At 37.5% G+C, this 25,100-nt stretch overlaps 1 protein-coding gene and 1 long non-coding RNA gene across 8 annotated transcripts in view; one reads left to right on the top strand and one right to left on the bottom strand.

Annotated features, from left to right (window-relative positions):
- Positions 1-5,845: 5,845 nt before the first annotated feature.
- Positions 5,846-25,100, bottom strand: part of PLCH1 (phospholipase C eta 1) — a 217,318-nt gene continuing 198,063 nt past the window's right edge. For 2 of the 7 annotated variants that reach the window (XM_030822745.1, XM_030822746.1), the window contains exons 14-24: positions 22,963-23,060; positions 19,986-20,165; positions 19,789-19,896; positions 18,373-18,497; positions 16,427-16,511; positions 14,303-14,449; positions 13,653-13,732; positions 12,101-12,160; positions 11,310-11,664; positions 9,315-9,342; positions 6,571-9,014 (exon numbers count right to left, since the gene is read on the bottom strand). In XM_030822745.1, the coding sequence (XP_030678605.1) occupies positions 9,332-9,342; positions 11,310-11,664; positions 12,101-12,160; positions 13,653-13,732; positions 14,303-14,449; positions 16,427-16,511; positions 18,373-18,497; positions 19,789-19,896; positions 19,986-20,165; positions 22,963-23,060 (1,249 nt within the window). In that variant the 3' untranslated portion in view covers positions 6,571-9,014; positions 9,315-9,331. Of the gene's footprint in view, positions 9,018-9,314; positions 9,343-11,309; positions 11,665-12,100; positions 12,161-13,652; positions 13,733-14,302; positions 14,450-16,426; positions 16,512-18,372; positions 18,498-19,788; positions 19,897-19,985; positions 20,166-22,962; positions 23,061-25,100 lie in introns of all 7 variants that reach the window. The other 5 variants (XM_030822744.1, XM_003256327.4, XM_030822742.1 and 2 more) reach the window with 5 other exon arrangements.
- On the top strand, positions 11,757-12,751 carry LOC115837278. Its single transcript, XR_004032335.1, has 2 exons — positions 11,757-12,003; positions 12,591-12,751. It is a non-coding gene; the product is annotated as an uncharacterized LOC115837278 (long non-coding RNA).

Genomic DNA, 25,100 nt, shown 5'->3' on the forward strand with positions numbered 1-25,100 from the left:
TACTCTTATCCTAAGTGGAAAGACTAAACAAGGAATCAATCAATAATACCTACAACACCTTTTCAAGACATCGTCAGTACAATAAGATATAAATGAAAACAACAAAAAGTTAAAAAGTGGGGGGATGAAGTTAAAGCATAAAGTTTTTATTAGTTTTCCTTTTGCTTGTTTGTTTATGCAAATAATGTTAAGTTGTTATCAGGTTAAAATAATGGGTTATAAGATAGTATTTGCAAGCCTCATGGTAACCTCAAAGCAAAAGACATACAATGAATACACAAAAGAATAAAAAGCAAGAAACTAAATCATATCACCAGAGAAAATCACCTTTACTAGAGGAAGACAGAAAGGAAAGAAAGTAGGAAGAGAAGACCACAAAACAACCAGAAAACAAACAACACAATGGGAGGAGTAAGTACTAAAAATGACATTGAATGTACTTGGGCTAAATTCTCCAAAAGACAGACTGGCTAAATAATGAAAAAACAAGACCCATTGATCTGCTGTCTACAAAAAACACAGTTCACCTACACAGACACACATAGACTGAAAATAAAGGGATGGAAAAAGACATTCCATGCTAATGGAAACCAAAAAAGAACAGGAGTCACTATACTTATATCAGACAAAATAGATTTCAAGACAAAAACTATCAGAAAAGACAAAGAAGGTCATTCCATAATGACAAAGGGGTCAATTCAGCAAGAAGATATAACAATTTTAAACATATATATAACAAATTTAAACATATATGTTTAAACACTTAACAAAGGAGCACCCAGATATATAAAGCAAATGTCATTAGAGCTAAAGAGAGAGCTAGGCCCCAATACAATAATAGTGGGAGACATCGACACTCCACTTTCAGCATTAGACAGATCTTCCAGATAGAAAATCAACAAAGAAACAAGAGACTTAATCTGCACTACAGACAAAATAGATCTAATAGGTATTCATAGAACGTTTCATCCAAGAGCTGCAGAATACACATTCTTTTCCTTAGCACATGGGTCATTCTCAAGGACAGACCATATGTTAGGTTACAAAACAAGTCTTAAAACATTTTTTAAAGTTGGAATAATATCAAGCATCTTCTCTGAGCACAATGGAATAAAACTAAAAATTAATAATGAGAAATTTTGGAAACTATACAAATATATGGAAATTAAACAATATGTTTCTGAATAACCAAGAAGAAATTAAGAAGAAAATTTTAAAATTTCTACAGGATCTAGAAAATGATAATGGAAATAAAACTTACCAAAACCTATGGGATACAGCAAAAGCAGTAGTCAGAGGGAAGTCTAGATCTACAAGTGCCTACATTTAAAAAGAGGAAAAACTTCAAATAAACAATCTAACAATGCATCTTAAAGAACTAGAAAAGCAAAGCAAATCAAACCCAAAATTAGTAGAAAAAAATAAATAATAAAGATCAGAGCATAAATAAATAACATTAGAGTGGGAAAAATTACAAAGGATCAATAAAACAAAAAGTTAGGGTTTTCTAATGTAGACAAAATTGACAAACCTTTAGCCAGACTAAGAAAAAAGAGAGAAGATCCAAATACATAAAATGAGAAATGAAAAAAGAGACATTAAAGCTGATATTGCAGCAATTCGAAGGACCATTAGTTGCTACCATGAGCAACTATATGCCAATAAATTGGAAAATCTAGAAGAAATTGACAAATTTCTAGATATATAAAACCTACCAAGATTGAACCAGGAAGAAATCCAAACCCCAAACAAATCAATAACAAGTAATGAGATCAAAGCTGTAATAAAAAAGTCTCCCAGTAGAGAAAAGCCTGCAAACTGATGGCCTCACTGCTGAATTCTACCAAACGTTTAAAGAATGACTTATACCAATCCTACTCAAACTATTCCAGAAAATAGAGGAAGAAGGAACACTTCCAAACTCTTTCTATGAAGCCAGTATTACCTTGACACAAAAACCAGAAAAAGACATATCAAAAAAAGAAAATGACAGGCCAATATCTGTGATGAATATTGATGCAAAAATCCTTAACAAAATACTAGCAAACCAATTCAGCAATACATTAGAAACATCATTCATTATGACTAAGTGGGATTTATCACCCATGGATGGTCCAACATATGCAAATCAATCAATGTGATACATCATATCAACAGAATAAAGAATAAAAAACACATGATAATTTCAATTGATGCTGAAAAAGTATTTGATAAAATTTAACATCCCTTTATGATAAAACTGAGGCTAGAAGGAACATACTTCAAAGTAATAAAAGTCATATACAACAGACCCACAGCTAGTATCATATTGAATGGGGAAAAACTGAAAGCCTTTCCTCTAAGATCTGCAATATGATGAGGGTGCCCACTGTCACCATTGTTATTCATCATAGTACTAGAAGTTCTAGCTAGAGCAATCAGACAAGAGAAAGATATAAAGGGCATCCAAATTGAAAAGGAAGAAGTCAACTTAAACTTGTTTAAGGATGATGTGATCTTACATTTAGAAAAAAATAAAGACTCCACAAGAAAATTAGTAGAACTGATAAACAAATTCAGCAAAGTTGCAGGATACAAAATCAACATACAAAAATCAGTAGCATTTCAATATGTCAACAGTGAACAATGTGAAAAAAAATTAAAGTAATCCTATTTACAATAGCCACATATTAGGATCTCTATAATGAAAACTATAAAACACTGATGAAGGAAATTGAAAAGGACAACAAACAATGAAAAATATTCCATATTCATGGATTGGAAGACTCAATATCATTAAAATATCCATACTACCCAAAGCAATCTACAGATTCAATGCAATCCCTGTCAAAATACCAATGACATTCTTCACAGAAACAGAAAAAATAATCCTAAAATTTATATGGAACCACAAAAGACCCAGAGTAGCCAAAGCTATCCTAAGCAAAAAGAACAAACCCGGAAGAATCACGTTACCTGACTTCAAATTATATTACAGAGCTATAGTAACCAAAACAGCATGGTACTGGCATGAAAACAGACACACAGATCAATGGAACACAATAGAAAATGCAGAAACAAATCTACAACCTACGGTGAACTCATTTTCAACAAAAGTGCCAAGAACGTACACTAAGGAAAAGACAGTCTCTTCAATAAGCAGTACTGGGAAAACTGGGTATCTATATACAAGAGAATGAAAATAGACCCCTATCTCTCGCCATATACAAAAATCAAATTAAAATGAATTAAAGACTTAAATATAAGATGTTAAGCTATAAAATGACTACAAGAAAATATTGGGGGAAATCTCCAGGACATTGGTCTAGGCAAAAAATTTTTGAGAAATACCCACAAGCACAGGCAACCAAGGCAAAAACAGACAAATGGAATCACATCAAGTTAAAAGGCTTCTGCACAGCAAAGGAAACAATCAACAAAGTGAAGAGACAACGCACAGAATGGGAGAAAATATTTGCAAATGACCCCTCTGACAAGGGATTAATAACCAGAATATATAAGGAGCTCAAACAACTCTGTAAAAAAATCTAATAATCTGATCAAAAAATGGGCAACAGACTGGAATAGACATTTCTCAAAAGAAGACATACAAATGGAAAACAGGCATATGAAAAGGTGCTCAACATCATTGATCATCAGAGAAATGCAAATCAAAACTGCAATGAGATATCATCTCACCCCAGTTAAAATGGCTTTTATCCAAAAGACAGGCAAAATCAAATGTTGATGAGGATGTGGAGAAAAGGGAACCATTGTACACTGTTGCTGGGAATATAAATTAGCATAACTACTATGGAGAACAGTTTGGAAGTGCCTCAAAAAACTAAAAATTGAACTATCATATGATCCAGCAATACCACTTCTAGGTATATACCCAAAAGAAAGGAAATCATTATATCAAAGAGATATCTGCACTCCTATGTGTGTTGCAGCACTGCTTACCTTAGCTAAGATTTGGAAGCAACCTAAGTGTCTGTCAATAGATGAATGGATAAAGAAAATGTGGTACATATACACAATGGAGTACTATTCAGCCATAAAAAGAATGAGATCATCATTTACAACAAAATGGATGGAACTGGAGATCATTATGTTAAGTGAAATAAGCCAGGCACAGAAAAACAAATATTGCATGTTCTCACTTATTTGTGGGATCTAAAAATCAAAACAATTGAATTCATGGATATAGAGAGTAGGATAGTTACATAGGCTGGGAAGTGTAGTGGGAGACTGGGAGTAGGGAGGTGAAGATGGCTAATTAATACAAAAAAAATAGAAAGAATGAATAAGACCTACTATGTGATAGCACAACACGATGACTATAGTCAATAATAACTTAATTGTATATTTTTAAATAAAGAGTGTAATTGGATTGTTTGTAAGTCAATGGGTAAGTCAAAGGATAAATGCTTGAGGAAATGGATACTCCATTTTCCATGATGTGCTTATTTCACATTGCATGCCTATATCAAAACATCTCATGTACTCCATACATATATGCACCTACTGTGTACCTACACAAATTAAATAATAAAAAAATTTAAAAAGAAATAGGATTTAAATTCAATATTAACCAAGAAATAATATGTGCTTTGGGTTTTTTTAAAGGAAAAGTATCAGCTAAATGAATGTGCTAATGGATTACACTTAATGTAATTAAGCTTACTTAATTAAACTAATAATTACTCTGAGCCTCAGTTTTTTCATGTGTGAAATGAACTTGATTTAATCCCAGTCCATTATCAAATTTGCTTATCAAATATTTCCATTTAAGAACTTTAAGAAGCAAAGGAAAATGAGTATTTCCTGGGACAGCCAGAAGTACTGTGCATCCAACCTATTTTCTTCTTTTGGGAGGGTGATACATATGATAATTTAGTACATTCATATAATTTATAAAGAACAAATCAATGTACCTGGGATATCTAACACCTTAAATATTTGTCTTTTCTTTGTGCTAGAAACATTCCCAACCTATTTTCTGAAATTGCTTGTATTTCACTTCCCACAATTTTGGGGATCTCATAATTCTAGTCCATAAAATGTCAGAGTTTACCTTAAACAAAACAAAACAAATGTAAACTCCTGGATTTGTTTTAGAACAAAGATACCATCAAATCCTAAAGAACAGCTAAATTCTACTCTTTGGCAAGTGAATTTTAACAACTGTACAGCATGTCAATCCCTTGTAAAACAAGGATACCTTAAAAACAAACCAAGGTCTAAGGATAGAATTAGGAGATTCAGAACTCCCAAGAAAACAAAAATGTACTGGGCTCACTAAGGGCATAGAAATGGTCACTTACGCTTTCATCATTACACATCAGCCCCCAACCAGATTCCCAGTGCCTGTCCAGAAAATAAAGGACCCCCAACCTTGGGGAAAAGCTCAGAGTTGGGGACCAAGGGAACCAGGGACCAAGGGTTCTCCTCTGCACTCCTCCCTCACATTGCAAAGCTTCAGACAATTTCATTTGCCAAACATAGCCTCTCACTTGCCTTCCCCACGTGGCTCCCCCACCCACCACCACCACCACCACCACTACCACCGCTCCCCTCCCACCGCCCACCACCACAACCAGTTCAGAAGGCTTATTTTTAAACTTGAAATAGCAATGCCAAATGCAAAGAAACTCATTACATTTGATTTTCTTTCAAGTCACCTCACAAATATGCTCTCTAAAGCATAAGGAAAACACTCAGAGACACGAATTGCTGCTTAAAACTGTCCTCCATGATGGCTTTCTATTTTGCCGCAAACACATGGAAAGGATGTCCGAGTGCTATGAGTGCTTTTACTCAATAGTCATCATATGAATTTCAATCGTAAAAAAAGTTCACCAAGTGTTTAAAAATGTATTTTAATTATATTTTCATGAATTCCAGGAAGAACATCACTGCAGTTAATGTTACAAAAAAAAAAAAACAAAGAGGGACATCTGAACATGCAATAAAAAAGTGAATTCACAGTGAAAATAATGCATGTCAGTACTAAAATAGAGTTGCTTGGTTCCCTGAAGGAAAAGGGTTTCTTCTAATTATCTGTTCACTTGGATTTTATTATGAGAAAATATTCTTTGAAAGCTTTGGGGAAGTTTTCAATTTGTGCTACTATTACCATTAGAGTCTGATGGAAGTCCCTCATTCTGAAAGCCATTGTTCGCAGTCTGTAATTCAATCAGAAAATTCAAAAGTACAACAAGTAGTTTGGCAACTGGCTTCTTGTTACATACAAAGCCATTAGCAAAAATATGTAACAAAATTTATGTAAAACAAACAATTTTGTCTTTATGTACAAAAGACGGCCTTCTTCCTCACACCCTCACAGCCTATTCCAAAAAGTGGGAAGGGCATGGGGAGCAGCTATCCATCCCCTTTAAACTCTCATTATGGGTGGGATAAGAACATCCTAAAAGGCAAGGTAACTATTTTAAAGTTTTTAAACTTGAGTTATAAAAATGCATCTGGGCTTCTCAACAAAGAGGGAAACATAGGAAAAATGATAACAGATTAAAGAAAGGAATTCATCCCTTTGTCGTTTGCAAAGTCTCTTAATCAACTCAACAGTTGGAGAGTAAAAATGACTACATTTGTGACTGCAATCTGAGGACACAGTAAAGGACATCTTGGTGAAACACACACACATTATAACCCGAGCTGCTGAGGAGTTTCACATCTAGGGCATGCACATATTTCATACTGATACAGTTTACAACAACTCAAGGGAGAAAGATCATAATAGGTACATGGGAAATGTTACCAAATCTATATACAAATGCATTAACAGGGAGAACACATGAAGTCAAAGGGAGACCCAAATACAAGTTTAAAAATACATTTGAAAATCACTCCAAAGCCAAGGAACTTATTTACTGAAAACTCTGACATTCTACGGAATACCTTGTAAACCTTAAGAATGCAGTTTTATATAATTCACAGTCTCAAAAGAAAATAAATTTCTGGTTTATCATCACTGCTTGGCTCAGTCTGCAAAACAGAATTATCTGAACAAAACTGGTCAACGTGGCCATAGTGAAGAGCCGTGCATGCCCCCTCCGGGATGCCCCGGCCTTCAAGGCCACGCCCTTTCGTGCTCTTCAGGTAGCCTGCGATGTAGGAGCCGGTGGAGTGGCGATTCACTGCAGGGGTGGGTGCTGAGGGTTTGTTTCTAAGAACCACTCCTGCCCCGTTGCTGGGGTTTGGAACTTTCTGCTTGTTGGCTTCCTGTTTCTCCTTGGCACGACTAGCAATATTGCGCACTCTGCTCTGACTTCTGGATGACAACTTCCTGACCAGTACCTGGGGGAGCTGATTGGCATCCTGCTTTGAATATAGCACTTGGCAGTTGTCTTCCTGGTCAAAGGACACAAGCTTCCGAAGCTGCTCGGTCAGGGCATCTATAGGCTCTAACGACTTTGTCTTCACAGTCACGCCCTTCTTGTCTCTAATGCCAGTTGTAACAAAACTCTTACTAATACACTGGTACTTGCTCTCAAAATTGCAGGCAATGTCCTCTGATGTTAAGTCCCCCAGACTTTTGGATTTGCAAGGACTGGGCAGTTTCAGAGCAGGCAAAGGAAGATGTGCCAACTGCTTGGGTACAGGGACATGCATATCTTGAGCGCTAGACTGCTGGGGCACACAGGTCTGGAACATTTTTGCATCTGAATCTGAGGAATGGTTATGCACAAAGCCAGCACCCTGATAGGCTAGATAAGAAATACTTTGAGTTTTGACATCTTGAATATTGTTGAATATTTCAGGGACAGAAGGGTGGAGGGTCTCTTTACAGTAGCCGTTTCTCAAACCTCTTTGAAAGTGTTCTACCACACCCTGACTGTACTTGAGTTTTAAAGGAGAAGCAAGTTGACTTGTGCCCTCTCTCCTATATTCACAGGTTGTTAGAGAAAGATTTTCTGATTCTCCATCAATTTCCACAAGGCTGCTATCCCCAGAATTGAAACAGAGAGTGGGATCAGCTATTACATCCTCCAGGGTCAAATCAGGGGAAGAGGCAGGGCTGCACCTCTTCAGTGTTTCCCAGTCTTCTCCCTTGATAGGACTTTTTGGTAACCAGCCATGAGAAGTATTAGGGGACCCAGGCAGGTTGCTTTCTAAGGCCTCTGTCTTGGCCTTACTAGAAAGGTCATCATCTGGTTTGGTTTTAGAGATGGGAGTGCAGGTAGTTTCATAAACTGTGTTCGTTGCATGTTTGGTGGTCTCAGGACTCGAGAGTGCTATCAGCTCTGGAGATGAGCACAGGAAGGAAGATTTGGATTTTCCCTTGGAAAAACCATGCTTGATGGGCATTTTTAGGCCCAGGCTAGGCAAGGGGCAATGGCCTGACATCACACTGGTATTATGAAGATGAGAAACAACTGTGAGAGCCTGATTGTTGGTCTCATCAAACTGGCCAATCAGGGCTGAGATGGAACTGCCCTGCTCATTCTCATTTGTTAAAGTGACATTGTCAATAAGATGGGAAATTTCACTCTCCTGCAGAATTGCAGTTGAATGTAGGTCAGGTATGTCAGAACAGAGCATGGAGACGTCTGACAAAGAAAAGGATGTTGCAGCTCGGCCCTTACTCCTATTACCTTCCAGGGTCTTAATTTCTAGGTTGCTATGAGAAAGGATGCTTCCTGACAAGATGCTTTTCCCTTCCACAAAGTCCTCAGCATTCCCCTTTTCCTTGATTTTCACACCATGCAGATCTTGTGTGGGGTTAACTACAGGATCGGGAGCCAAATGCTGCCTTGGGGAGAGAGACTTGCTGGGACAGGGGTTTTCCTGGCAATTACTTGTGGCATTTGATGTGGTTCTCCCACCCCTAGGACTTGACACACCCAGCTGTTCTCCTGTGACTGACATGTGGACAGTAGATACAGTGGCGTCCCCTTGGCTGGTATCTTTGTGGAGGAGAGCACTGGAGGAGGACGATAACTTTTTGTTGAAATGTAGAAAATGTGGATCTTTTATACTTGCTTTCCCTTTTCTTCTGCCATCTTTATCTTCTGCTAAAGGAAACAAACAATATTTTAGGTGACATGTACCACTTTATGTAGGACCTGCAAACACTCACGTTGTCTTCAGACAGACAAATGGAGAATGTAAATCTGTTACACTGTGACAGAATATAATTATGGATTGCATAGGTTTGCAACAAAGTGTCTGTGTGATGAATAAATGGTAAAATATATTTATAGGAATTTCACTGGAGCTTCCCTTTGAATATCTATTACATCTGCTAAGGATGTAATATTCATTGTCAAAAAAATGTCAATGAGTTACCATACTTTTACAGTGAGGATTACCTTAAGTTGTTTCCTATTCAGATTTGTACTACACAGAAGCATGGCAATAGAAACAGAACAAGACAGCTCTGTTAAACAAAGCATTGTGGTACCTGTAAGCAAGATACTATAAGCTTTCAAAGTTATACATGTATTAGTTACAACAAAAAAAGAAGAAAAGAAGAAAAACATAATAATATCATTTTTAAAACATTTTGGGAGCATATTTAATTTAATCAATTAATTTCTAAAATAATTGGAAGGAGCAATAAATGCATTAAAATATCAATATCTGTTGAGTTAAAATGTAAATATAAAAATTGGTCATCAATTCCATGTTATTGCTAACATCTAATTTTTTGTTAATCATATATTTCTTTTTAATACACAAATTTCATATGCATCCTTCCCTAAAAGTGGCAGTAAATTGTCAGGCACAGTAAAGGAAAACCATAAAAACACAATTCACGGTTATTTGGGATAGCCCATCATGGTTAGTATACTGCTAGGAGAGGATGAGGTATTCAGTTGTTGATCAGATTATTTTAATAATTTAATGCTTTCACAGTCATGATATATAAGAAAAAAGAACTTGTTCAACTTATTATTAGTTTCCAAACTAAAAATATTCATCATAAAAATTTTGAAAACCTCAAAAAATTATAAAGAAAAAATTAAATACCATATGATGTTACCACTGAGACAGCCACTGTAAGATTTTGCAGAGGAACAGAATAATATATAGAATTTTGTAGTCTGCTTTTTCTGTACTTAATGCAACATAACTATGTATTGTTTTATATTTACCAAAAGTTTAATATACATGACTAATTTATATAACTGTTTTTTAAAAGTAGAAAAGAAACATTACCTCAAAATTGCTTTCTAACTCACCTTAATGGTATTAACATCTTAACTGTGGCATTAACAGATAGAACCAATTTCTACTGAATACAGCTTTATTTTTCCCAAAGATGGGGTTTTAAAATACATTTTAAGGCACATATTTTATCTCTTCTCTGACACTGCTCTTAGCAAAATTTCAAGCTTTTAAATAGCCTTTTTCTCCTTCAAATAAGCCATTGAAGAGTATCTTATAACAAAAATCAATACAAGTAAAATGGTGTTTGTGGGAAAAGAGAACACTGAAATTAGACCATTTGATAAAAGAATAATTTTGCTAAAGGAAATCAGTACCACATTTTACTTGTCTGAGATGATTCTGATTTAATTAAAACATATTTGTTGCAGAGATATCAAATGCACACAGTTTTGGCACTTAAATTTACCCCCAAATAGGATGAGATGGGAGTCACCGACATCAGTCAAAAGCTCTCTGGCACACTGCAAGGCGGTCTTCACTCTGTACTGAGCTCCTGATATGAGTCAATGATACACTCAAATTAAGGAAAAAGACAGGCAGCACCTGGTCCCTATGCTTGTGGAGCCCACGACCGCGCTGAAGCTGCAGGCACGCCTCTATCTCTGTCAGCATCCAAGGATCAGGGAAGTGAGGCCACTGGAAAACACTGCCTGAGCCACCTCTTGAGAAAAAAGATTTGCTTGTTTTTGGAAAAGGTGGCTTGTTTTTAACATCTGGCTTTCTTTCTCCATAAACATTTCCAATATGGAAATGTGTTATATGGTAAGAAAAGTAATACGACTATATTCACCCTCAGAACAAATCAGTAAATATGGCACTCATTTGGAAAACCAACATTTCAAATCCTATTTTGCAGGTTTCATCTTCCTGTCTGTGCCATCACACCTAATGGCTCCCCTATCCCTCACTGTCAATTTCAGATGTTGATATTATAAAGCTCTTGGTGAGGAGGAAATGGATCTACCTGGCCCCCAAAGTTTAAAATCTTCTGGTCTAGAAGATCACATTACAAAGTATTTATTTTTCAGTATATTTTACTTTGACTACAGAATGTCAGCCATTTCATAATGGTAAACAGGGACTGAAATGCAGCCTACAAGGGTTTATTCTTAGAGAAACTTGAAGCATCTTACCCAGAGAGTTTTCTTTTCCTTCAATGTCTTTTGCTGTTTCAGATACAGGCAGCGACAAAGCTCCCAGAAGGTTTCTGTCAACAGGCATAGAGACAGGGCGTGCTTGCAAACTGCGTGTGGTCCTCCTCAGCACGCCATCTTGATCTCTTGTGGCCTCAGACACAGAATCCTTTATCTCCACCATTTCTTGGAAGCCCATTTTGCTCTTTTTCCTGCCTTTGGCTGGGGCGCTAGCTGTGCGTCGCAGAATTCTATCTCCAATGGATCGCTTCCGTACATAATGGGAATTGTTTTCTGAAGAACTGTGCCTAGGATTCTTATTGAACAGTCCCTTCAGACCCTGGAGTTGTCTGTTCTGAAGACACAAAAGAACCAACCACAAGTTAAGCAAATGCCATCACGTCAACAACTTGCCTTGAAAATGACAGCTCCATGAAAAATGAATATAAACCAAAATTGTACAGCCATTGAAATATATTCAAACCAAGAAAGCAGCAGCTCACAGCATGTTTGCACAACTTCATGCACATCTTATCAACCTTACTTTGCAAGGACTTCAGCCTTCCATTCTTACATCAAGCTTTCCCAGAAGTTTCCTACCCAGAGATGACAAAGTGGTAGGAAAAGTCTCCACAGCTCATAGACTGCTATGAACTTCAGGCGCCTTAAAGCAATAGATGCATGTTTCAAAGTGGTAAGCAGGAAAATGGAGTGATATGAAAAAGCATGCTGCCATAACCACTTAAAAAGAAATATGCCAGCCAGAACAAAGCACCATGCTGAGAAACTACCTTTGTAGCTCCTAGAAAGTGCAATATAGTATAACTGGGGTTGAGTATTAAAGGGCTCCACTGTAAAGGAAAAAACAAAACACAACAAAACACAATTGGGGCTCATTGAAGAGGGTGTCACAAGTAAACACAAAAGAAAAAAAAATGCATACATGTCTATAAACGCTTTCTCTTAGTTTTGGGGGTTTTTAGTCTTACACTCATTCATTGTTCAACCAATAGCACTACACTGTGATGTGTGGATCCCAACCCAAACACATCTTGAAAGGAATAAAGAGTATGACTCATAAATGGACATTTATTTAGGAGAGAAGATGGAGGTGATATAGAACCTTTCAGATTTTAATTTATTTCTGGCTCAAGTTTTAAACAAATTCAGAATGTAATTGTTTCCCTCAACATGATAAATGCTAGAGATAATCTGTAGTTAACCTGGGATTCCTAGAATTCAAGAATCATTTTTGAATTATTTACATTTGTGTCTACTTAGATGAGAGGCAAGACCCCAACAAGCAGCACAAACAGAAATCCAGGACTAAACACAGGAAGTTATGGTATAAAACTTCACCAGTCTTAGAAATTAGGATCCTTACCCCCATCTCCACGCCCTTGCTGACCGATATGAAAATAAACATTATACTCCCTAATTCATGCTGAAATGGTCCACTCCTTATTAGTTGTAGTCATAATAACATTAATATTAGCCAATATTTCTGAGCATTTACTATGTACCAGGCAGCTTTCTAAGGATAAGATATATATTTATTTATGAGGTAGGTATTATTTTTATCCCACATTCACAGATGAGGAAGCTTCCAGCTAAACAGATTTTCTGGTAAAGAGCGCGGGACATTTCTAGGCCCCATTCAATGCTTTAACAGTCCCTCCAAATCCTGTGTGGTCCTGAAAATTCATACTGGTAACCAAGTCCCCAATTACTTGACACGACCAGAGGACAATCTATTGATTTGTAAACCTCAAATGAGTTCTACAACGAAGACAAAAGCATCAGGAAAGAACTAGAATGCATTTACATGGTCTCCTTCTCAGTCCTATAGACAGCTTTAGAATCCATTCACAATTTTTAGATTTTCAGTTAAAAACATTGGTACCAAATGAATGTAGCCTGCCTAGAAGTGGCTGGGATCACAGCCCAGTTAGTACAGGTAATTCATCAACCATCTGAGACACTACATTTCCCACTGAAGCCAGTTGAGTCTTTTTAAGGATTAAAATAAAACTCAACATTTAACTATATCTTCATTGTTTTAGCCCAACAGATTACTGCCTGAGAGAATAATAGTTTTCTCAATTCTATTAAGCCCAGAGAGGGCCCCTGTATGGAAGAAATGTGTACACACCTTAAACAGTGAAAAGAGTACAGGTGGATCAGGACATGACTGGAAGAGCAGACTGGGCTTGCTGGGCATCCTTAGAGTTTTTGGTTCAAGAACAGTTTGTCAAAATTTACATTCCTATTATGCAATTAATCAGTAGCATTGTTGAGGACCATATTAATGTATATGACTTTAAATCCTATGATCTTTCTCACCTTTCCATAGATTTCATTGATGGTTATGTGTACAAATATGGATGCTTCTGTCAGTCCTTCCAAATAGACATGCCGGTAGCCTGATAAAAGGAAAGAGAGTCATTTCTTTTTAGTTAAACTTGCATTTGGCTTTCTCATGGGTGCAACAAAATTAAGTATCTGACTTGACTATAGTTCTTTTTTTTTTTTTTTTTTTTTTTTTGAGACAGAGTCTTGCTCTGTTGCCCAGGCTGGAATGCAGTGGCATGATCTTGGCTCACTGCAACCTCTGCCTCCTGGGTTCAAGCGATTCCCCTGCCTCAGCTTCCCGAATAGCTGGGATTACAGGCATGCACCAACACACCCGGCTAATTTTGTATTTTTAGTAGAGACGGGGTTTCTCCATGTTGGTCAGGCTGGTCTCGAACTCCTGACCTTAGGTGATCCTCCCGCCTCGGCCTCCCAGAGTGCTGGGATTACAGGTGTGAGCCACTGCACCCAGCCCAACTATACTCCTTTACATTTTAAAAAGCTTGTTAAAAGTCACATTTATTATATGACACATATTTTATATATCACGTATGCTATTATCTAAGTAACATATCATGTATTATATCTTCCAAAGAAAAAGGAATGGTCAGTCTAGAGAGAAAAGGCCAGCTCATACCTACCAGGCACTAAGCTGCTGAAGGTCACAGTTCTTTGTCCAACAAAGTCTCGTCCAATGGGATCATGATCCCATACAAGGAACCGAACCAAAGCTATTTCTGGCATGTGTACTGTAAATGTCAGTGTTTCTTCCCACACAGGGTTAAATCCTCAGAGAAATAGGAAAAGAAAAATCAGAAAAGCAAAGGACCTGGCTGAAAATGAGTTGGCAGCAACATCTGCAAAGCAGACGGTGAAAATTGCTTGCAATGGTTATTAAACTCATGAAGACAACTAAGCCACTCCAGGATGCCTTACTGGAATAAAGCCTCGAAATTTACCCCCTTGCTAGAAAATAATTGGTAAGAAAATTGCCTGTAAATTATCACATCCAATCTATTAATCTTTGATGCCTAACTGTATTGTAGAGAAGTTCTTTAGTATTCAGAATGCTTCAATAAGTTAAAAAATTATCTATAGTAGTGATCTAAGAATAATGTTTTAGCCAAAACAATAAAGAATGATATCCTCTCCCAACAGGATTATGCTTCTCATGCACCAAAGATTCTGCCGCTGTAATAACCACCAACAACCATTTTCTAAGGTGCATTTGCAGGTTTCAACTCCTCTTGTACATACATCATCTTATTTCTTATAGCAATTCTCTAAGTTTTTTTTTAGAGGATTTTTAGAGTTTTTAGAGTAGAGCAGGGTTTTGGTTTTTGTTTCTTTCTAATTAAAAAATATATATTACTGACTTTCAAAAATATATTACTTTCAAAAACTACACAAGTAACACTCATCTTTTAAAGTAGGGAATACCAGTATTTAGAAGACATTTTGTAGTTGAGAAAATTGATGTTCATAGACAATAATGTGCCCAAGGCCACACAAGGCCTTACAGTTAGTGACAGGGTCAAATTAGACTGTGCACTATTGATTCCCAGTAGCTTCTCACGAAGCAAGACCTTACTGCATGAATGATGGCATATTTTCACAGCTACTGAAAAATAAGTTAAAAAGGTATATAATTCACCTCAAATACTAAAACACAAAAATACATTTACTTGGCAAAATTCTCTCTGATAAAATAACTATAAAAGCTGTTAAAAATTCAAGTACTCCATAAGTTTCTGGTTTTTTTCCTTTCTAAAAATGAAAATAAGTTTTTAAAAATGTATGCATTTAGGAGGTATCGACCACTTAACCCTATTAAAAAGCCTCAAGCTAATGAAATAATTATGAGCTGAAAAATCACTGAGATACCTCTCTTGAATCAGAGAAGATCTTTTTGTTGACTTAGTGATGACCTCTCAATTATTCCTGAGACTAAAAAAAGAAAGAATAATCTATTGAACATCGGTGGGAAAATGCAATTTAAGAAGGTTTCTTTCTGTGTACATGTTTTTCCTAAGTTATAGGTTTGCCCTACTCTGGAACCGTAGTGTTACTTCAGGGACTCCTTGTGAACCCCTAATTTCTCAAATTAATGATTATGCTTCCAATGTATTTTACAGTATTAATCACAAGAGATTGAGGGAAAACAGGTATACAATAATGTTTGTGAAGTGTATGAACAAACAAATTTTAAAAGATTACAAATAAAAAGACATGAGGCTTGGGTAAAGACAATTTTCTTTATATTATGGCCAAAATATAAGAAGAATGCTGCCCCTCCAATTGTATATAAATATTCAAGAAGTAAACTCGCCAGACTATATTGTGCTTGCCTTTAGAGTTTTACATGCTCTAGAAAAAGTGAGAAATTATCAAGACACATAGGCTTCACAAATGAGAGCTTTGAGAAAACGCATGTCATAAAAATACAATGTAAACATATAATGGAGGCATTTCCTCAGTGAATTTTTAACCCAATTCTTTAAAATATCATTTACTCTTTTTACTAGAAAAAAAAATTTCCTTTAAAAGCAAAAGTCTGGAGAGCCTAGATTACAACACCATCAAAATAAACCATGCATCAATCCCACAGTTACTTAGTTTTATGTGTTGAAAAGTTTTTAACATAAACTCAGATGGGAGTTACGGATTTTAGAGATTTCTTGCTTTTCTACGTAGACACTTTTTTTAGTGTAAATTCTATTTCTAGACCATCTTCATTAAAAAGTGAACACAGATTATCATCTTACCATTGTCATCTACCACACGGGTTTGATCTTTACAACAATCTACTGGCAATCCAATAATTTCAACTTCAACAAAAGGGTCAATGATCTATTAAATGAAGAGAAAGTACTATTACAACTAACATATTTCTATACATATCTTAATTAATCTGAGAATATTGGCCAAAATGTCTACATTTCAACAGCAACTGATTTTACAAGGTGCTTAGTAAGAAAAAGAAATGGCACTAGGTGTGGTGGATTCAGATATATGAGACAAGTATAAAAAATATTAAATTACTGTTTGCCTCTATTTATTAATGCCAACAAACTTTACCCAGTGAACCTACAACTTTAGTTCAGGGCAAATACCCAACAGAACTGAGATGTTTTGCCCATGCACAAATGCTCAGAGCAGCTGTATTTATAACAGTCAAACACTGGAAACAACCTAAATTTCTATCATGAGTAGGATGGATAATTGTGGAATATGCGTTTTTTTGTTTTTTGTTATTTTGTTTTTTGAGATAGGGTCTTACTCTGTAGCTCAGGCTGGAGTGCAGTGGCATGATCTTAGCTCATGGCAGCCTCCACCTCCCAGGTTTAAGCCATCCTCCCACCTCAGCCTCCTGAGTAGCTGGGACCACAGGCTTGCGCACCACAACTGGCTAATTTTGGTATTTTTTGTAGAGATGGGGTTTTGCCATGTTGTCCAAGCTGGTCTCAAACTCCTGAGCTCAAGCAATCTGCCCACCTCAGCCTCTCAAAGTGCTGGGATTATAAATGTGAGCCACCGTGCCTGGTCAGAAATATGTGTTCAATGAATACTCTCAACAATGAGAAAATAAAGTTCTCCTATATAACATAATGTTAAGCAAGCCAGGTACAAAAGAGTACCTACTCTAAGAGTCCATTTATATGAAGTTTAGAAATAGACAAAATTTGTCTGCTGTGATAGAGGTTGGTGTTTGCTATGAGAGGCAGCGGGGAAGGTAGATATTGACTGGGAAGGTGGACAGGAGCCTTCTAAGGATTCTGGATATGCTCTGTCTTGATCTGGGTGGCATAATAATTAATCAAGCTATGCATGTTTGATTCATATACTTTAATTCCCATCCTCTCCTCTAGGGGGAAATATCTTGTCTTGTTGGTCACCTGTAGACTCTCCTTTCTGGTACCAGTTCTGGGCGATGAACAATGAAGGAATAAAACCCAAAGAATCTGGAAAGAGCTGACCTAAGAAAGTCTAAAGCAGAGAAAGTAGACTTCTTAAAGCATTTATGGCGGTATCAAATTGTAGAGCTCTGTGATTTCCTTCCTTAAGATCCAAAAATGATGGTTTAACAGGCGGGAGTGACAAAGAACCTGAAGTAATGGATCAGCTCTGAGAGGAAGGGCATGAGCATAGGAGAAGCTACTATGTAGGGAGAAAACAGACCGCCAAGAAGGTAGAATGGAAACAATGGGCTAAGAGCTCTGGAAAGAAAAAAAGACTGTGGCCACAGATGAAGACACTTTAAAATCACGCTACACAGGTACAGCAGATGATAATAAGAATCAGCACACGGCCAAGGAGCAGGTGGCTGATGTGCAGCAGGGAGGAGCATTGCAGGAGGAGAGGAATGTGAGGTTATATTATTAACGGAACATTGCCTTTCTAGGTTAAGATATACTCTTAGGCAATGTTCTGTTAATAATATACTTGTCTTTGCACTCCAGTTTTAGCAATGCCAGTGTCAACCTTAAATTGTGAATTCAATTGTGTGCACTCATGCCTTCAAAATAGACGATGGACAGCAGTACAGCAAGAACTGTGTGACTTACCAATAAATCAGTTCATGTCTGATAAGCTGAGGTCAGTGCTCAGTTATGAACACACATACATCTCTGAAGACATTCCAGATAAAATGTAAATGCACTAAGATAATCACATAATTAACCACTGAGACACATAGTCATAGGCAACTTACCTCGCCTCGATCTCCAAACATGGAGTCTGGAGGTTTGGGGAGTTGCTGTCCACTGATAACTTTTAGGATGAGCTGCTTTTTGGGGTTGGCAGGAAGAGGGTCACCAGAGAAAGGGTTGAAAGTACCTAGGCCAAGTAAAGTATAAGTTGGTAACATAAGAAGAAACACACACGCATGCACAGCTTAAGCTTGTAAACAAACAAACAAACAAACAAACAAACACAAATGCTGAATTACATGATCACATAACTATCAGTGTGGCATAGCTGTGGTTTTCATTAGAAACCATGTTGCCAAAGGCCAGTGGAGTGGGCCAACTTTAAGCAAGTGTTTGCAATGCAACGATCAACTGTGGAATGGAGGAAGAGAAGCATTTTATTTGAACACCAACAGTGTAAAAAGAAGAACAATTATGTCAGATTCAAATAATTTTCTAACCTAAACTATCTCAGGTATGAGTGAATATAACAAGCAGAAAGAAGACCTGAAATTAAGTAAATAGCAGAGCAAGAAAACGTGCAAAGCGTAAAATCTTGAAGATAATCCTGTCCACAACTTTTTAATCTGAATTGTTATCAACGTAATTTGGAAATTTTAAAAATAATTTTAATGAGCAGAACCAAAAGAAAGTGTTGTTTGAGCTACCACATTATCCTTTTTTGGTTTTGTTTTGTTTCTTTTGAGATGGAGTCTCACTCTGTCACCCAGGCTGGAGTGCAGTGGTGTGATCTTGGCTCACTGCAACCTCTGCCTCCTGGGTTCCAGCGATTCTCCTACCTCAACTTCCCAAGTAGCTGGGACTACAGGCATGCACCACTATGCCCAGCTAATTCTGATTTTCAGTAGAAATGGGGTTTTACCATCTTGGCCAGGCTGGTCTCGAACTCCTGACCTCAGATGATCCGCCCACCTTGACCTCACAAAGTGCTGGAATTACAGGCGTCAGCCCCCACACCCAGCCTATCCTTTCTCTTTTGTTAGCACTGTTTTGTAATTGGACTACACTGAGTAAAAGAGCTTGATAAAATTGTTTCAGATGGAATTGAAGCTTCCCAGCAGGTCACAGACTCACATTACCTAAGATAGTTTCTGAAAGATCGGGCTCAGACCTTAAAAAGCAATCCAGCTTATATGGGGCACTGGATTTCAAGTGATAACCCAATGCTATCCATGTGCCTCTTTCACACACAACCTCTCAAGATAACATTCTAAACATCATAGCTAACCAAATATTAAGTAGTGATGACAAGAATTCTAATTCACATTCAAACACCTTAACCTATCTTTTTGAAAAAAAAATGTTGAAAAACCCTGGGGTATCACACTTTCTAAATGGCTTCCTTAATAAAGGTTGCCTGCATTTAGACTATGAAATTAACACACACCTGCATTTATGACTATGAAATTAATACACACCTTTGCACATTTGCTGGGGTTTGAGGACATAGCCACAATTGCCATTTGTCTTGAATTTGGCTCGGTTTAACTGCATCATTCGTCCTTCAGACTGATAATTCAATGCCACTGTGCAAGTTGAAAGTTGGAGAGAATTAGGCAAGATGGCGGCATAGTGAGAATATACAGAGAACCACTCCTTCCCAAGGAATACACACCTAGCTGGCAGCCTGCGTTCCAGTAGGGGAGAGGGTTGAAGTTACTGGAATCAATGCGGTAGGCAGAGGGGTAAATCCTCGTGAGTTGCTTTTGATTATAAATCATGAACTGCTCTGATTTTTGCTGAACAACCTGATGTGCTCTTGTTTCGCTGAATGATAACACATTTCCTGTGGTTCCTGGTAGTTTTTAATAGAGAAAAAAGGGAAGTGAGAACTACAGCAAAGAAAACACCACGCACAAAAGACTTTATAATAATGTCAGATTATACCAATAGCAAAAAGCAGAGCACTAGAGAGTGGATTCAACCAGAGCAGAGGCAGCTCCTCAACAGAAAAGACCCATAAAATTCCACTCATAGGGCTCTTTTGCCATTTTGAGGCCAAATCAGAGCTGTGTGTCTTGCTCAAGTAGCTGTCTATTCCTGGGTCCCCTGTTCTCCCTAAGAATTCAATCATCCCGCTAATTTATGTCTATCTGCCTAGCATGAAAAGAACAGGTAGAAAAAATAACTTAGAGTATCTTTGCCAAATATATAGACAACCATGGATAAATAAAACTAGATAGCTTCTTCCTGATAACAGGAAGACATTCATTGAAGGCACTCATCTAAAAGGCGCACATGTAAAACATGTATTAATAGTAACATCCAGGATCCAAGAAAATAAAGGAAAATGAACAATTATAAAAATAAAAAGTTAAGTTTTAAAGTTGCTTTGAATAGAACTATGGAACAAGTCAAAACCTGTTTGGGAGAAAGGAATAATAATGGAGAAATAGAGGTCAAAAGCATTATAAAGGAATAAAAGTTTTAAGAACAAGGACAGACATTCACCTAGCCACGCATATAAACTATGGAAAAAAGTAAAGGGTGGTAAAAGTACACGAAGCCTGTACTAAAGTTTCTGCCAGTACAATCATCAGGAGGGGTCAATCTAGACTCACAGAAGCCGCAAATTTGGGGGTCATAATGGAGTAAAGCTCCAAACATTTAATATTCCACTCTTGTCTCCAATCCCACCTTTTGTACCATATCTACAAAGCCCCCGCTATTTCCACTCCTTCACCAAGAACCCATACCCTATCCCCAAAATGGCCGCCCATACGTCATTTGAACATGCTGGAAAAGACCAGCCCAGATAAAAAGACCTAAAGTTACCTAGAATCTCATTCTTATTCAGCCCTAATAAGCTGAGTGTGTCTGAGCCCAGACAGAGAGATATGGTCCACGAAACCAAAGAGTTGAACTATATATGGTCTTGCTGAGCCAACTGGGCCTGAGTCATATCTAGACTCTGCATGTTTATTAACACACAGTTTCCCAGGGTCCCTGTGGTCCTCAGGGTTGTACACCCTTAGATGTCAGATGCTGCCCAACTGACAATGATACTCCCGAGTTGGAAGAGTCAGGAATATAAATTGTGGCAAAGAAATGAGAGGATTACAGTTTTTAATGTGATGATGTTTCTAGTTTAGACCCTTTCCTGAAAGATACATGTTCATATATTTTTTATTGGCATGACCTATTAACACAGTTTACATATCTCAAGCATACTAATATTGAACTTAATTGCAGATTTTGATGAGGGATGTTTTAAACATTATAGGAGAAAATATCTTTTTGACAAGCCTAATTCAGATACAATAGGACTATAATCAATACTACTGTTTTGTCTGTCTCTCCACATAAATATGCATATCACAATATCATTAATACGACCTTGCTAATTAGGCACATATCAATTAGTATATTAATAGAGTTGAGTTGTATCACATTAGGATAAGCCATGCATTCATTATCTAGTTTTCATTTTGTGGCTGGCAAAAAAATTAAAAAGACAAAAACAGCTGAAGTTCAAGAGCTAAATAGTACTCAAGATTAATTTCCATTAAGTTAATAGGATTATGTTTTCCTAGCCATTTATTGGAAATTTTTATTCCCTAAACCAAATATACCTTTAACTTAATGCAATCATTTCCAGAGTTTATTTTTGAGCTAAGGGCAATTGTTATAAGAGTGTGTTGCTCAGTTGCTGAGAATCCTACAGTTTCTCATGCTCTCACATGTGAAATTCATTTAAATCTTGTATAATTGTTACCATTTGAAGAGGGAATCAAGGCCAAAGGGAAGAAATCTTTCTGCAAATAGAAAAAGATACATTTGTGGAGTGGGGGCTGGGCAGGGGGAGATGGAAGGGAAGAATGCTGGAGGTTTGTGAGGACACAATGTTGTTTTCCCTTCACTTAAACTTGTTGAGAAATTTGGAGGTCCTGATTTGCATTTCAGTTCCACTAAAATTAAAATTAGATGAAAAGCCACATGACAGTAGGTTTTTTCTGTAAGCATTCAGTAACTAAATGAAATAGAAGATAAAGGAGACAAGAGTAACTAGCAGGAAAGCCAAGAATATGAATAGATGTGACTAGAATTTCTCAGCTCCGTGTGGCAACTGATAGGTGAAAAACAGTGATGGAGACAATCCTACTGAGATTTCTGCTCTTTTTGTTAAAACTTCAATCTGGATTAAGCTATTTTCACCCAAGTCAAAACTTTCACTTAGAAAATATAGGGCTTTTCAAGGTGTGATTTTAGCCAATTAATTTCTTCTTTTGGTCATTTGCATTTGGAATGGCCATCTGTGACCTGGTCCTCAAGCCGGGCCTGGTCTTCACAGTTCAAGTGTTGCAGGAAGATCTTGCCCTGAGGCACTTGTCTTTGTATAGTAATAAAGTCCTCCTCGGCCCTGTGGGAACTTTCTCTGGCCTCTGGTCAATCAGGCAACCACAGTAATCAGTAGAACCCTCCATGTGAACTCAACACTATAGCAGCAGTGAGTTTCCTGACACTCAAATTGGTTTCTACATAGTCCCAAAAATGTATGTTGATAATGGGATTAACAAAAATTCATTAACAATTGAAAAAGAAAGGTCAAGAATGTTTACTCAGAGCGGAATGAGAAAACTCTCCATCCTTACCGTCATCCACAATGTCCTGAGCGGCCACGGAGTTTGTGTACACAACCAAATCAGAGAGTTCTCGGCAGAGCTTCATGGTTTTCCTTCGGCGACCCAATCTGTGAAGTACCCACATAGGATGCATGACATTTTGGAGTTGAAAGAGGTTTGGGTTCTTGGTTATCCCACTTTCCTTATTTAAGACAATGCTTTAATAGGGAATACCTGCCTCAGGTCCTAAGGGAGCCAGGACTGGCACCCAAGTGTGCTTCCTAGTTCAGTGCTCTTTCTACCACAAAATCCTACTACAGTAGTCCCCCCTTATCCTCACTTTCCCTTTCCAGAGTTTCATTTGCCCATAGTCAACCATGGTCTAAAAATAGTAAGTGGAAATTTCAGAAATAAACAATTCATGAGATTTTTTTTCTTTTTTTGAGACGGAGTCTCTCTCTGTTGCCCAAGCTGCAGTGCAGTGGCACAATCTTGGTTCACTGAAACCTCTGCCTCCCGGGTTCAAGTGATTCTCCTGCCTCAGCCTCCCGAGTAGCTGGGACTACAGGTGCGCACCACCACGCCAGCTAATTTTTTTGTATTTTTAGTAGTGAAACAGGGTTTCACCATGTTGGCCAGGCTGGTCTCAAACTCCTGACCTCAAGTGATCCACCCACGTTGGCCTCCCAAAGTGCTAGGACTACAGACGCAAGCCACAGCACCCGGCCATGAGTTTTAAATTGTGTGCCATTCTTAGTAGTATGATGAAATCTTGTGAGGTCCTGCTCCGTCCCACTCTGGACGTGAGTCATCCCTTTGTCCAGCATATCCATGATGTATGCGTCATCTGGTAGACATCTTCTTATGTGACTGACTGTGGAGTGGAGGTTTTGCAGTGCTTATGTTCAAGTAACTCTTATTTTACTTAATAATGGCCCTAAAGTGCAGGGGTAGTAATGCTGGCAATTCAGATATGCCAAAGAGATGCTGCAAAGTGCTTCCTTTAAGTGAAAAGGTGAAAGTGCTTGACTTAATAAGGAAAGAGAAAAACAATATATATATAGGGTTCACTACTATCTGTTGTTTCAGGCATCCACCGGAGTCATTTCTCATGATGACATGGGGACTATTGTAATGTGGTTTTATTCACTGCTCTGCCAGGAATCACTGCCTCTTCTCATGCACTTGTGAGTTCTGCTGTGAAAGGCTGGATTCCTACTGTGACCCAGTTAGGGGGTAACACCAGAGTTCATCAGGGAACTACGTGGCCTTTGCAGGGAGGAGACCAGGGCTAAAATGGAACAGAAACACTGCATAGTGGGTAGTGGGCCACAAGAATTATATACCTAAAGGGAAATATGCCAAATTTCCATAGTGATTATTGGAGAGATGTAATTACAAAGGATGTTTACTTTCTTCTTAATACTTTTTCTACATTCTCCAGCTTTCTTAAAACAAACATTCACTACTTTATCTAGTGCTGTTTTTATCTTAGATATTCTAATAGTTTTCTCTCTCCTACAAACTACTCCTAGGATCTTCTCTGCAACCTTACAAATTGTACCACCACTCTCTACTGCAGTCAAGTCCTCTACAGACCATCACATTCCCCTCACACACACACTTTTCTCCTATGGGAAACAACTACCAAAAACAAACCTAAACTTTAGTGTTCAATTAAACTTTATATTTAAGCTCCAACAGAAAATCTATACATAAAATAGTAACTAATTAGGAAGGGCAGAGGAGATGTATGTGGTCCGTAATCTAGGGCACAGAAATAGCATGTGTTATTGTCTGCCTTTTTGGTTATAAGTATCCTAGTAGGTGTGAAGAGGTATTTCATTGTAGTTTTGATTTATATCTCCCTAATGTCTAATAACGTTGAGCACCTTTTCATGTGTTTATTGGCCATTCGTATATCTTCTTTTGTGAGGTTTCTTTTCGATAGTTAGATGTTTCCCATAGGAGAAAAGTGGGTGAGGGGAGTGTGATGGTCTGCTGAGAACTTTACTGTGGTAAAAATCAATAGAAAAAAGAACGCATGCTCCTTCTTTACCATATAATTAGGAAATTCTATAGCCACTGGTGAAAATCTGATTTTGTGAAGGCTAATGATTATAAATCAGTGTGAAGTCATGCCTAGAAATTATAAGTAAAACTGTAAG

This window comes from Nomascus leucogenys, chromosome 11 (genome assembly GCF_006542625.1).
Source record: "Nomascus leucogenys isolate Asia chromosome 11, Asia_NLE_v1, whole genome shotgun sequence".
In the NCBI taxonomy this organism is placed as follows: Eukaryota; Metazoa; Chordata; class Mammalia; order Primates; family Hylobatidae; genus Nomascus; species Nomascus leucogenys.